This window comes from Oncorhynchus mykiss, chromosome 7 (genome assembly GCF_013265735.2).
Source record: "Oncorhynchus mykiss isolate Arlee chromosome 7, USDA_OmykA_1.1, whole genome shotgun sequence".
NCBI classification, from domain to species: Eukaryota; Metazoa; Chordata; class Actinopteri; order Salmoniformes; family Salmonidae; genus Oncorhynchus; species Oncorhynchus mykiss.
In genome coordinates, this window is record NC_048571.1 from 16987407 (window position 1) to 17000204 (window position 12798).

At 45.6% G+C, this 12798-nt stretch overlaps 1 protein-coding gene across 6 annotated transcripts in view; it reads left to right on the forward strand.

Annotated features, from left to right (window-relative positions):
- Positions 1 to 12088, forward strand: part of LOC110527400 (mitogen-activated protein kinase kinase kinase kinase 4) — a 51381-nt gene extending 39293 nt beyond the window's left edge. For 3 of the 6 annotated variants that reach the window (XM_036982818.1, XM_036982813.1, XM_036982815.1), the window contains 15 exons: positions 50 to 156; positions 259 to 380; positions 495 to 592; positions 1371 to 1549; positions 1883 to 1994; positions 2169 to 2468; positions 4262 to 4379; positions 4626 to 4796; positions 5058 to 5201; positions 5309 to 5443; positions 5568 to 5668; positions 5787 to 5936; positions 6798 to 6957; positions 9299 to 9438; positions 9581 to 12088. In XM_036982818.1, the coding sequence (XP_036838713.1) occupies positions 50 to 156; positions 259 to 380; positions 495 to 592; positions 1371 to 1549; positions 1883 to 1994; positions 2169 to 2468; positions 4262 to 4379; positions 4626 to 4796; positions 5058 to 5201; positions 5309 to 5443; positions 5568 to 5668; positions 5787 to 5936; positions 6798 to 6957; positions 9299 to 9438; positions 9581 to 9664 (2121 nt within the window). In that variant the 3' untranslated portion in view covers positions 9665 to 12088. The remainder of the gene's footprint in view (positions 1 to 49; positions 157 to 258; positions 381 to 494; positions 593 to 1370; positions 1550 to 1882; positions 1995 to 2168; positions 2469 to 4261; positions 4380 to 4625; positions 4797 to 5057; positions 5202 to 5308; positions 5444 to 5567; positions 5669 to 5786; positions 5937 to 6797; positions 6958 to 9298; positions 9439 to 9580) is intronic. The other 3 variants (XM_036982814.1, XM_036982816.1, XM_036982817.1) reach the window with 3 other exon arrangements.
- Positions 12089 to 12798: the final 710 nt, after the last annotated feature.

The window sequence follows — 12798 nt, forward strand, 5'->3', positions numbered from 1 at the left end:
TATGCTCCTGTAGCCAGGCGTGTGAGGGCGTCCGTCTTGTCTACCACAGGTTCCAGTGAGGACAACGTCCAGGTCCCCTGTGTTGTCACGCAGAGACTCTCCTCTCCAGGCCTCTGCCCCGCCTAGCAACCAGGCAGTACAGAGGAACGCCGGCAGGTATGTGGTCAACTCTGTGTGTTGTTGAAAAGAGTTGAATTGTTCGCGGGGTGGGTATGGGGAGGTGTGTGTTTTCAATCCCCTGTGTTGCTTGTCTTCCAGTAATGCGGAGCCACGTCTGCTGTGGGACCGAGTGGAGAAGCTGGTTCCCAGGCCCGGCAGTGGCAGCTCCTCTGGCTCCTCCAGCTCCCAGGCCGGCTCTGGGGAGAGGTTCAGAGCACGCTGTGAGTAACACACACACACACACACAGAATACACACAGTATACTGGATGTACAATACTGCATTTAGTATCTTGTAGGTCTTCCACTGATGTTGGTTTACCATCCTCTCCTCCAGCATCGTCTAAGTCTGAGGGCTCCCCACTGCAACGCCCCGACAACGCTGCCAAGAAGCCTGACGACAAGAAGGACTTTGCCCGACCCAACCGGCCAGCCGTAAGAACCTGTCTCTTATGACTGTATCCACATACTGCTGTAGTAGTGGTCCCTGCATCTGGCTGTAAACCAGGCCAGCACTGCAGCCTGCTACAGTAACAGTGTGGTGCTGTTTCTATGACTGATTATCCCGTTGTCTTATCTTTTGGTGTTCCCTATGGGCCATGACACGACAACCTGTGGCATCCCATTACTCCAACAATGTGATTACGGGGGGAATTGTATAGGGGGACGTGGTAAGCAAGCGTGCATAAGAATATGTCATGCTCTGATGCTATGCTTATTTCCACTGCATGGGCCACCATGTATGCTAAAACGTTTCAGAAGAGGGCTGTCCTGTGAGAAGCTCAGGGTCCAATTCCATCGCTATTCCATTTGCCTCCCAGTCATTGGTCCTCCTCTCCTTGGCTGACACGTGATTGGCTGACGATGCACCTCTGACCCGCCCCTCTCCCTGCTGTCTTCTTTTCTCCTGCTGTCTTCTTTTCTCCTGCTGTCTTCTTCTTGCCTCCTGCCTGCGCCATCCCAATCCAGTTGCTCTTCACCTGGCACATCACAAGTTACTGTTTTCAGCAGCCTGTGTTGGCTCTTAACTGAGGTTAATGTTATGGCCTTAATGTATGGGGAATGATGCTCCCCTCCTCGCCCCAGTTCAATCCTTTGACAATGCATCCTCCCCCTGTAAAACTAGTAATCAGTAATCTGACATGGTTTAAATCAGTGACAACCTTTTGGAAAGGGAGTATTGAAAATATTCCGAGCCTTATTTGACCTCTAGGACCTGACGGCCCTGGCCAAAGAGCTGCGGGCGGTGGAGGATGTACGTCCTCCCAACAAGGTGACGGACTACTCCTCCTCCAGCGAGGAGTCAGGCACCACCGACGAAGACGATGATGAAGAAGTGGACCAGGACGCAGCAGACGAGTCCACCTCGGGAGCAGAGGATACCAGGGCCGGGTACGTAACGACCCTGACCTCTGACCTGGACCCGTATTCACAAAGCGTCTTAGTCTGCAATCAGGTTTCCCCACGTCCTTGTAATCTCATTCATTATGATCTGAAAGGCAAAACTGATCCTAGATCAGCACACGGGCCCTTTATGAACTCAAGGCCTTAGTGATACTGCCCTAAAGAAAGGCTTTCAGATGAAAAGTTGATCAGATAATATATACTATATAGCATAGAAAGACTTGAATGAGGTGAGTCATTTGGCTCATTGAAAAGTGCTAAATAAGTCCCATGTATTATTAATAATTGGTGTTTGAATATGAGACGTACTGTTTCCACCAGGAGAGGTCTGAGTAACGGAGAGACTGCATCCCTGAAGACCTTACTGGCCCACGACGACTCCGAGAACGACCTCACCACACCCTCCAAGGATGGCACCTTGGTCATTAGACAGGTAGGACTGCAGAAGACCCTCTGGTTGTTATCATGTCCTCTTCCACCCCTGGTTTCAGTTATCATCTTGTTTCATTTCCTATGTTGAGTCTTGGTTTGCTGGTAAAGCACACTGTCATGTACAGTTACTAGTGGAAAACAAGGAGATAGACGTTGAGGTTGTTCTTGGTTACAGAGCGCGGGCGACAAAAAGCGCCTGGCGGTCAATGTCTCTTCATCCTCCTCCGGTCCCAGTGTGGCTCACGGTCAAGCCGTTCAAGCACATACTACTCCTCCTGGTCCTGGTAACGGTCACCAGGAGAAAAACGGCTTTGCCGGCCGCATTCACCTGCTGCCAGACCTTATTCAGCAGAGCCACCACTCCCCCACCTCCGCCTCCTCCACCTCTTCTTCCATCTCCATCTCCCCCTCCTCCAGCCATGTCAGCCCAGCCATGTCCCCCCAGACCCCCCTGGACAAGCTCACTGCCATCGAGGTATGTCCCCTGTCCCTTAAGTTGGCTACTCTGGTTGTTCAGTCTACTCTGTCCCTTAAGCTGGCTACTCTGGTTGTTCAGTCTACTCTGTCCCTTAAGCTGGCTACTCTGGTTGTTCAGTCTACTCTGTCCCCTGTTGGCTGGCTACTCTGGTTGTTCAGTCTACTCTGTCCCTTAAGCTGGCTACTCTGGTTGTTCAGTCTACTCTGTCCCCTGTTGGCTGGCTACTCTGGTTATTCAGTCTACCCTGTCCCTTAAGCTGGCTACTCTGGTTATTGTCTACCCTGTCCCCTGTTGGCTGACTGACTGAACTGACGAATGATCTCTGTGCTGCTTCACCTTCTGAATATTACTCATAGCACTGCCTCTAACACTAGCGCCACCTAGTGTGGGACCTTAGCAATGAGCAAGCGGCTTTACTAGTCTAGAGAGCGTTGGTAAAACACTTTGCCCAGGTGCAAGCTGGGAGGTGAAGTCTATGTAGTCCCATCTTGTCAGGGGTTAAGAGGTTGTGGAACACCTCATTGGACTTCATCTCCCATCTCTCCATGGCCTTAGTGCTTTGATGCCATTTCAGTCAAGCAGTTTAGTAGTAGGCTGTGCCTGGGTGGTAGCTAGCTTGCTTGGTGTGTGGTGCTTTTGGACAAACCTAGCTTGTATGGATTTTACTACCCAACTAAAGGTGTGTGTTAGCATGACAACGCTACTATCAGGGAAGACACCAAGACACTGAACAGCGCGTCTACCGTTTAGCCTAATGATAAACTGCTGCATTTTGATGGTTGCGTTTGATCAAAATCTGTGTGCTTTACACTGGCAATTTGACTTTTCATATTTCATCCCGTTTCTCTCTGAATTCTGTTTCTGTCCTGAACCTGCCATCTTTATTTCGTCTTCCATGTTGGTTCTACTCTCCTTCTTGTTTTTCATATCTGCTTCCAACAAATGCATGTCAAATCTTCCCATGCGTTTTGTGTGTGTTTTGTTTTTGCCATCCGTAGAGTAGATGTCACGTTTGATTACTAGATGAGAAATGTCCTGATGTACAGTGTGTTGTAACAGAACCCAGTGTGTACATAGTGTTTTATGAAGCCCTATGGTTTCTCAAGCAGGTCTGATTGATTCTCAGTTTTAGATTGGCCAAGCCTGCAGGCCCTTCCTATTGTACTGTTAATTGGCTACTGTAAATCCTATTCGGCCTTATGTTATTGTAGCCCAGCAATAAACATGTCTTCCATAGAACGTCATGAGCGCAGTAAAATGGATCCATTGCTGAGTTCAAACCAGACTCACTGCAGCTGCCATAGCTCCCCCTGCTGGGGAAAAAAGTATTATTCTATGCAAACAGATTATACAATAAATAATATTGTAATATTTGACAGTATGAAGCCAAGGAGAAATAGGCTCCGGGAATACTGATAGTGTAGCAGACCAGGTTGAGTTACAGGTAGATGGGGATCTTTTAGGGTGGCAGGTAGCTTAGCCTGTAACCAAAAGGTCTCTAGTTCGAATCCCAGAGGCTACATGGTAAAGAATCAGTTGATGTGCACTTGAGCAAGGCACTTAACCCTCATTGCTCCAGTGTCACAACTGATAATGGCTGACCCTGGCCGTGACCCCACTCTCTGAAGGTGTCTCGGGGGGAGTTGGGATATGCAGAAAAGACATCTCCATTTCACACCTGCGTGCGTATAATACACACTTAAAACAGGACAAATATAAGCACCCAACATTATATCTGTCCACTGTTGTTTGTCTGTGTTCTGCTCTCACTCCCGTGCCTTTGTCGCCAGACCCACTCGGCCAGCAACACCATGCAGAAACACAAGTCTTCCTCCTCCTTCACCCCCTTCATCGACCCGCGCCTCCTGCAGGTCTCCCCCTCCAGCGGCAGCTCCCTCAACAACATGGGTGAGTCACTTCTTTTTTTTCTCTACCCTTTAAAATGCTGATTTTTAGGATCAGCTCCCTCATCTTATCCATTAACAATAGAATCATCTCTGGGTCAGTAACTAGGAGTTAGTATACCCTGACCTATACATAGAACATAAAGTCACTGCTTGGCACAGGAAGTGTAATACAGAGCATGATCATCAAGGGCTATTAATGACAAAGCAAAGCCACGCCCCTTCTCCCTCTGACCTTTGGCGTCCACAGCGGCCTTCGGGAACGACGGGCGGCTGGTGGACGCCCTGAGGGCTGACCCGTCACGTAAGGGCTCCGTGGTCAATGTGAACCCGGTCAACACACGCCCCCAGAGCGACACGCCTGAGATCCGCAAGTACAAGAAGAGGTTCAACTCTGAGATCCTGTGTGCTGCACTATGGGGTACGTACCTGAGGAAGAGGTGGCTGAGTGGAAGGATAGAGTTGATAGATGGATGGATGAATAGAGAGATGGATGTGTGATATACTGATTGGATGGATGAATGGATATATACAATTTATAGGAAATCCATCATAGGTTTCGCGACAAGCATGGCAGACCTGCTTCCCCCTGGGTTCTGACTGGTATGTGTGCGTGTGTGTGTCCCTATCCTCCCCCTGGGTTCTGACTGGTGTGTGTGTGTGTGTCCCTGTCCTCTCCCAGGTGTCAACCTGCTGGTGGGGACAGAGAGTGGTCTGATGCTGCTGGACCGTAGCGGTCAGGGGAAGGTCTACCCCCTCATCAGCCGACGGCGCATCCAGCAGATGGACGTCCTGGAGGGACTCAACGTCCTGGTCACTATATCAGGTACGGACCACGGAGGTGCACGGACACACAAATATACTCTCCTGAATTATACTCAAACTCATTCTCTTGTTCTTTTATCCCACACACACACACACACACACACACAGGGAAGAAGAATAAGCTGCGTGTGTACTACCTGTCCTGGCTGAGGAACAAGATACTCCACAACGACCCCGAGGTGGAGAAGAAGCAGGGCTGGGTCACTGTAGGAGAGCTGGAGGGCTGCGTACACTACAAAGTCGGTACGTTCCACTCCCCATTTTTACCATCAGGAATGACACTTCTCTTGTTACAAGGCTGTAGCAGGTCCAAGTCCAATCTTGACGAGCGGGCAGAAATAAAACCTTTTTTTTCTCTTGATTTAAGTGAAATATGAGAGGATCAAGTTCTTGGTCCTTGCCTTGAAAAACTCTGTGGAGGTGTATGCGTGGGCCCCCAAGCCGTACCACAAGTTCATGGCCTTCAAGGTACAGTAAACTGGCTCAGGCTGCAGTCAGACCACCATGGCATTGGTTTACATTCACTTTCCCAGTACAAATTACCTTAAAGGTGCATTTTGTCAATTTTAACGTCTTCCTCCTGCAGTCGTTTGGTGACCTGGTGCACAAGCCCCTGCTGGTTGACCTGACGGTGGAGGAGGGTCAGAGGTTAAAGGTCATCTACGGCTCCAGCAACGGCTTCCACGCCGTGGACGTGGACTCTGGGGCGGTTTACGACATCTACCTGCCCACACACGTAAGAGACCCACCCATCTGTCTCATTCCTCTGCTTCCTGTTTTTCCCCGTTCCACCAATCCATGGCTGAATCTGAAACCCAACACTTTCACCACTCGATATGTGCGTTCACGAGCCAATCTCAAATGCTGATTGTCGAGTCAAGGGCTCCACTGCACCCTTCGGAAGCCTCTTTATCCTCTTTTATCCTATGACTCAGCGCCCTCTGCAGCAACTTCTTCCCATGAATCTTAGCATGTTACCTAGCAACAACAGTCACTACTTCCCCACCCTCACATTTGAAGTTTAATTCCGAGGAGGTCTTTGAGCCAGTCACTGCTGCGCTGTGCAGGAACAGGCAGATGTCGTTTTGTTTCTACTACTTTCTCACTGTATATCGGAGTATGCGTCCGTCTGCCCAAGATCCCCAGTGCCCGTGTTTCATGAGTCATGCTACAAGACAGGTCGCGGGCGACAATACTCGCAAATGGACTAAGATAAGTTGCAGTTGGGACATCGCGTGTGTATCGTCTCAATGCTCATTTTGGCCAAAACACTGACCGACTCGAGTGATCACTCTCGAACACAACCGCAAGTGGCCTCTTGATAAAGGAGCGTAAGGGCCAAGTCTTTGGTTTGAGATTCAGCCCATGTATGTGGGGGCATATTCATTAGGTCACACTGTATCAAAAACATTTTTAATCGGAAAGTGAAAACAAGTCTTTCTTATTGGGCAAGTACAGGTAGTCCTTGTTTCAGTCGCTTTTTTCTTCAGCCAAGTTCTTTATGAATACGACTCGAGACTAACCTTTTTTGTCTTTGTCTCTGTTTGCTCTCCTCCCTCCGACTCTTCCTCCCACTCTACCCTTCCTCTCCCTTCAGATCCAGACCAATATCCAGTCCCATGCCATCATCATCCTGCCCAACACGGATGGTATTGAGCTGCTGGTGTGTTACGAGGATGAGGGTGTCTACGTTAACACCTACGGACGCATCACCAAAGACGTGGTGCTGCAGTGGGGCGAGATGCCCACCTCAGTGGGTACGTAACACTCACACTGGGACGCACATACGGTGCATTCGGAAAGTATTCAGACCCTTCACTCTTTCCACATTTTGTTACGCTACAGCATTTATTTTCAAATGGGTTAAAAACAATTTGTCAAGTCCCTCATCAATCTACACACGATACCCTACAATGAAAAAGCAAAACAGGTTTTTAGATATTTTTGCAGATTTATTAAAAATACTAAACTGATATCACATTTACATAAGCATTCAGATCCTGGACTCAGTACTTTGTTGAAGCACCTTTTGGCAGTGATTACAGCCTCGAGTCTTCTTGGGTATAACGCTACATGCTTGGCACACCTGTATTTGGGGAGTTTCTCCTATTCTTCTCTGCAGATCCTCCAAAGCTCTGTCAGGTTGGATGGGGAGTGTTGCTGTACCGCTATTTTCAGGTCTCTCCAGAGCTATTCAAGTCCGGGCTCTGGCTGGGCCACTCAAGGACATTGAGACTTGTCCTGAAGCCACTCCTGCATTGTCTTGGCTGTGTGCTTAGGGTCGTTGTCCTTCGTCCCAGTTTGAGGTCCCGAGCACTCTGGAACAGTTTGAAACAAGGATCTCCCTGTACATTGCTCTGTTAATCTTTCCCTCGATCCTGACTAGTCTCCCAGTGCCTGCTGCTGAAAAACATCCCCACAGCATGATGCTGCCACCACCACGCTTCACTGTAGGGATGGTGCCAGGTTTCCTCCAGACGTGACGCTTGGCATTCAGGCCAAAGAGTTTAATCTTGGTTTCGCCAGACCAGAGAATCTTGTTTCTCATGGTATGACTCCTTTAGGTGCCTTTATGCTAACTCCAAGCGGGCTGTCATGTGCCTTTTACTGAGGAGTACCATAAAGTCCTGATTGGTAAGAGTGCTTTTTGGTCGCCGATTACATTGCACTCCATGAGGAAGCTGCGTGGCAGGCTGACCACTTGTTAAGCGAGTGCAGCAAGGAGCCAAGGTCAGTTGCTAGCTAGCATTAAACGTATCTTAGAAAAAACAATCAATCTTAACATAATCACTAGTTAACTACACATGGTTGATGATATTACTAGTTTAACTAGCTTGTCCTGCATATTTAGTTAAAGGACATCCATATAATATTAACTAGGAAAATTGTGTCACTTCTCTTGCGTTCTGTGCAAGCAGAGTCGGGGTATATGCAACAGTTTGGGCGACCTGGCTCGTTTGAACTGTGTGAAGACTATTTCTTCCTAACAAAGACCGTAATTAATTTGCCCGCATTTTTCATAATTATGACATAACATTGAATGTTGTGCAATGTAACAGCAATATTTAGACTTATGGATGCCACCCGTTCGATAACACACGGAGTGGTTCCGTATTTCACTGAAATAAAAAATGTTTTGTTTTCTAAATGATAGTTTCCGGATATGACCATATTAATGACCTAAGCTCGTATTTCTGTGTGTTATTATATTATACAAATGTTCTAGAGAGAAATATTCCTATAATAACTACAACCTTAAACTTATTTTTTGGGAATATTGAAGACTCATGTTAAAAGGAACCGCCAGCTTTCATATGTTCTCATGTTCCCGAGTAAGGAACTGAAACAGTAGCTTTCTTACATGGCACATATTGCACTTTTACTTTCTTCTTCAACAGTGTTTTTGCATTATTTAAACCAAATTGAACAGGTTTGATTATTTATTTGAGACTAAATTGATTTTATTTATGTATTATATTAAGTTAAAATAAGTGGTCACCCACTATTGTTGTAATTGTCATTATTTCATATATAAAATCAGCCGATTAATCGGTATCAGCTTTTTTTGGTCCTCCAATAAGCGGTATCAGTGTTGAAAAATCCTAATCAATCGACCTCTAGTGTGTGTGCCTTTCCAAATCATGCCCTACAATTGAATTTACCACAGGTGGACTCCAATCAAGTTTTAGAAACATCTCAAGGTTGATCAAATGGAAACAGGATGCACCTGAGCTCAATTTCGAGTCTCATAGTAAGGGGTCTGAATAATTATGTAAATAACGTATTCATTTTTTAATAAATTAGCAAATATGTGTAACTTGTTTTTGCTTTTTCATTATGGGGTATTGTGTGTAGTTTAACATTTTATTTAATACATTTTTGAATAAGGCTGTAACGTAACATTTTGAAAAAGTGAAGGGGTCTGAATACTTTCCGAATGCACTGTACACACATGTTAAACCTGTTTAAGACACACAGGAGTGGCTTGTGGTGAAACTATGTTTTATACCTTTTCATTTAAGTACATAGTAGTTTTCAATAAACACTCACACACACACACACTTTCTTAATAACTTGATTGTCCATCTGTGTGTGTAGCCTACATTAGGTCCAACCAGATCATGGGCTGGGGGGAGAAGGCCATAGAGATCAGGTCTGTGGAGACAGGACACCTGGATGGGGTCTTCATGCACAAGAGAGCCCAGAGACTCAAGTTCCTGTGTGAGAGGAATGACAAGGTGAGTTATGCGTACAACACACACACACTTTGGTTACTTGCATAGATGTTCATCAATGTTGATAAAGATCCCTCTCTCTCACACTCTCACTCTCGCTCTCACACTCTCACACTCTCGCTCTCACACCGTCTATGTCCTGCAGGTGTTCTTTGCGTCGGTGCGCTCTGGAGGTTCCAGCCAGGTCTACTTCATGACCCTGGGCCGTACCTCCCTGCTTAGCTGGTAGTGTACACACACACCCAGCAGCATGAAGACAGCACCCCTCGGTTTATTACCACCATAATGATGACTCATGACGATCTTGAACTTGACGTACAACTGGAGTATCGAGCTTCACTGAGCTCTGAGGCGGCGCGATACCTAAATATCACCGGTTTCAAATAAGAAAAGACAATTGCACGATAAACGGACTGAAATCATGAAGGGGAGGCCACGGGGTCCCTATAGGCTGATGGGACTGTGTTTGTTTGTCAGTTGGTAGTGCTGTCATCATGCCCATTGGCCACTCTGCTCTGACAACAGACGTCATCAGCTTTTCTGGGTTCTCGCCCCCAAACCCTACTAGAGCCTCCCCTTACCTCCTGCACCAGTGGGAGTAGGGATCTGAGCCCGACTTATTCAAAACACTAGTAGATGTTAATGTGTGTCTATTGGAAGAAAAGAGAGGGATGTGATGTGTGACAGAGGAGGATGGAAAAGGATGAAAGAGACTGTTGCAGAGGAAGGTAAGCTTATAGCACCAGACAGGTGAAAGGTCATACAGTAGTTTGTTATTGTGTTTAGTCCAGGTCATGTTCAAGTCAACCTCTGTGTTGAGCGTTTCTTAGATCAGTTCCTCTGACTGACATGCCGTTGCCACCACATGGGTACGTTTTCAAATGGGTCGTGCTTGACATTGAAAATGTAACTTTTGTCTCTCTTTCACTCTGGCCTTCCTCTTGATAAGGGTTCAAACAGGGTTAAAGTGTGGAGAGAAGTTTCATCAAAGATGTCGACTTAACCCTTAATAGGACACTGCAACCTTATAGGGGCCTTTCCAGTCCCATATACTCCTGAGGGTCTTTTCCAGCCTCCCTCAACTTTAACGTGCCACATTGCCTCTCCTTGGTCGTGTTGGGTAAACTGTGAATGGGTTGATATGTACAGTAGACTCTAGAGAACGGTCTTGGTCATGAGTCATGACTTTGACCCACCATTTGGTAGCATGATGACCAGGGTATTCAATGGAACAAGTGTCAAGATTAAATATACCTTAAAGATTTGTAGATGAAGATTTAAAATCCACAACATATCCAAATGTATCAGCAAACACAGGTTCGATTTGTTTTTTATTGTTTTCATTTTAATGGGCCCCTCCACTGAATTCAGGTTTACGTTTGTTGCTACTTGTACAATCTGTTGTGACAAATGCTTTAGGTTTTGCTCATAACTCCTACAGGAAATGTATCAAAATCTGACATTTGAGTGAGATTGAATTATTACATGTAAAAACTATTATGAAGCCGCATGGTCCCCATTTTGATACATTTGTGAAATTGTTGTATTTCCATGTTGGACTCTTTAATACCAACAGACCACCATAGCCTGGCAGCTTCACCCCCTCAGCTTGTCTGCATTATTTTAGTATCTTGACTCTGAGGGCAGAAGGGGACATTTTGTTTTGTACAGTCTGTCCCAGTCCAGGCAGTAGTATGCTATGGATTGAAGCAACACGACAACAACCTAGAAGCCTTTCCAAACCCCAGCAGCTCCTGGTTTTAATTGTTTTGTTTTCCTTTTGCCCCTTGATACAACGAGTGAAAAATGGGACTGCACTTGTTTGTCCTAATGTTTCCTGGTTAGCCTGGGTGCCAGTCTGAAGCAGCAGCAAGGAGCTAGACTGGCACCCTGGTTAGATTCTTTGTATGTGTGTATGGACAAACTTTTTTTCAAGAATGGAAATCATAATGTCTATCATATGTCCCTCCAAAGCTTGACCCTCTTACAGTGGACAGTCACATCCTGTTTGGGTGTGATGATTCCAGGCCTCTAAGGAACGCAACGCTGTAAGAATATAGAAATGAGATGCTTTCTCCTCTGCAAATCTGTGAAACGCAGTGCCATGCCAAGATGGCATAAGTCACACATTTTAAGTGTTACAAACCACTACAGAAAGTATCGATTTACAATTTTAACTCCTTAGTTTGTTTCTGTCATTTTTATTACCCTTAAAATGATGCGGCTGCAGTGGTTTATAAAGGTTAATGCACACATTATGTTAAATGTTTACAGAGGCAATGTTTTGTTAAACCAATGTGCATCAATATAAATATTTATGGTTTATTTTAGGGCAATAATCCCTTTTTTAGCTTTTGTATCATTTGGAGGTTCATGTACAGGAATAACCCTCGACCTCTGTTCATTCACTTTTCAAAAATGACAAATTCTGAGTTTAAATCACTGATTTTCCTGGATAACACAGCAGTGTGCCCTTGGCTGTGGCAACGTTGCAGCAACACAGTGACAAGGTGTTCTGCTGCCCAGGTGACATGTTTTCCTCAAGTGTTTCTACCATGCTACTCTAATTTATGTCCTCTGTGTATTATGGGAATTGTTGTATTTTCCTCAAGGTCTTTTTTCCATTGAATAAAATCCTAAGTAATTTACTAAATTGTGTGAGGTAGTTTTGTAAACCTTTAACATAACGCGTTCAGTCTTCTCTATTGTGTGAAATAAATGGGTCTGTAAACAAATCGAATGTCTGTTGAATTAATCTGAGCCTAAGAAACATTCTGGAGATATTGTATTTTAAGTGTTCCAAATATGGTAACATTTATACAAACCATGTAAAAGAACCCCAAGTAAATGTTGCATGACGTTTCGATAATTTAACCCATTTTAATAAATGTATCTTAAACTAAAGACTCCTTGTACATCTGTCAGCTCACCACAAGATGACCCTGTACCACGCACTGCTCCTAGCTCTAGCCTGCCTGCTCTAGCCTCCTCCCAGACAACTCGAGCCGGATGTTTATGTCAAGCATCAGCAGGTGAACTGCATCATGACAAAGGTTCGTTTCATGATCAGACATTTTCAAGTTTGGGCCACATATACAAGTGCCATAAATTTGACTAGCCGTTTGTATGTAGCTAGCTTGGACGATGTTACTGGTGGTTCTGACGATCAATATTTCGGTATGAATTACACGTCGAACTTCAAAAGGAAGCAGGAATGCTGCAGGCGGTCTAATCCTGTCAACGCTAGCTAACTAGTTCGGTAACCGACAACGTTATCATTTTGCAGCTGTCAATTATTTTTACATTTTAGCTTGTCAACTTTGTGTCGAATGCCACGCCCAGCAGCTGTTGGCACTGTAGACT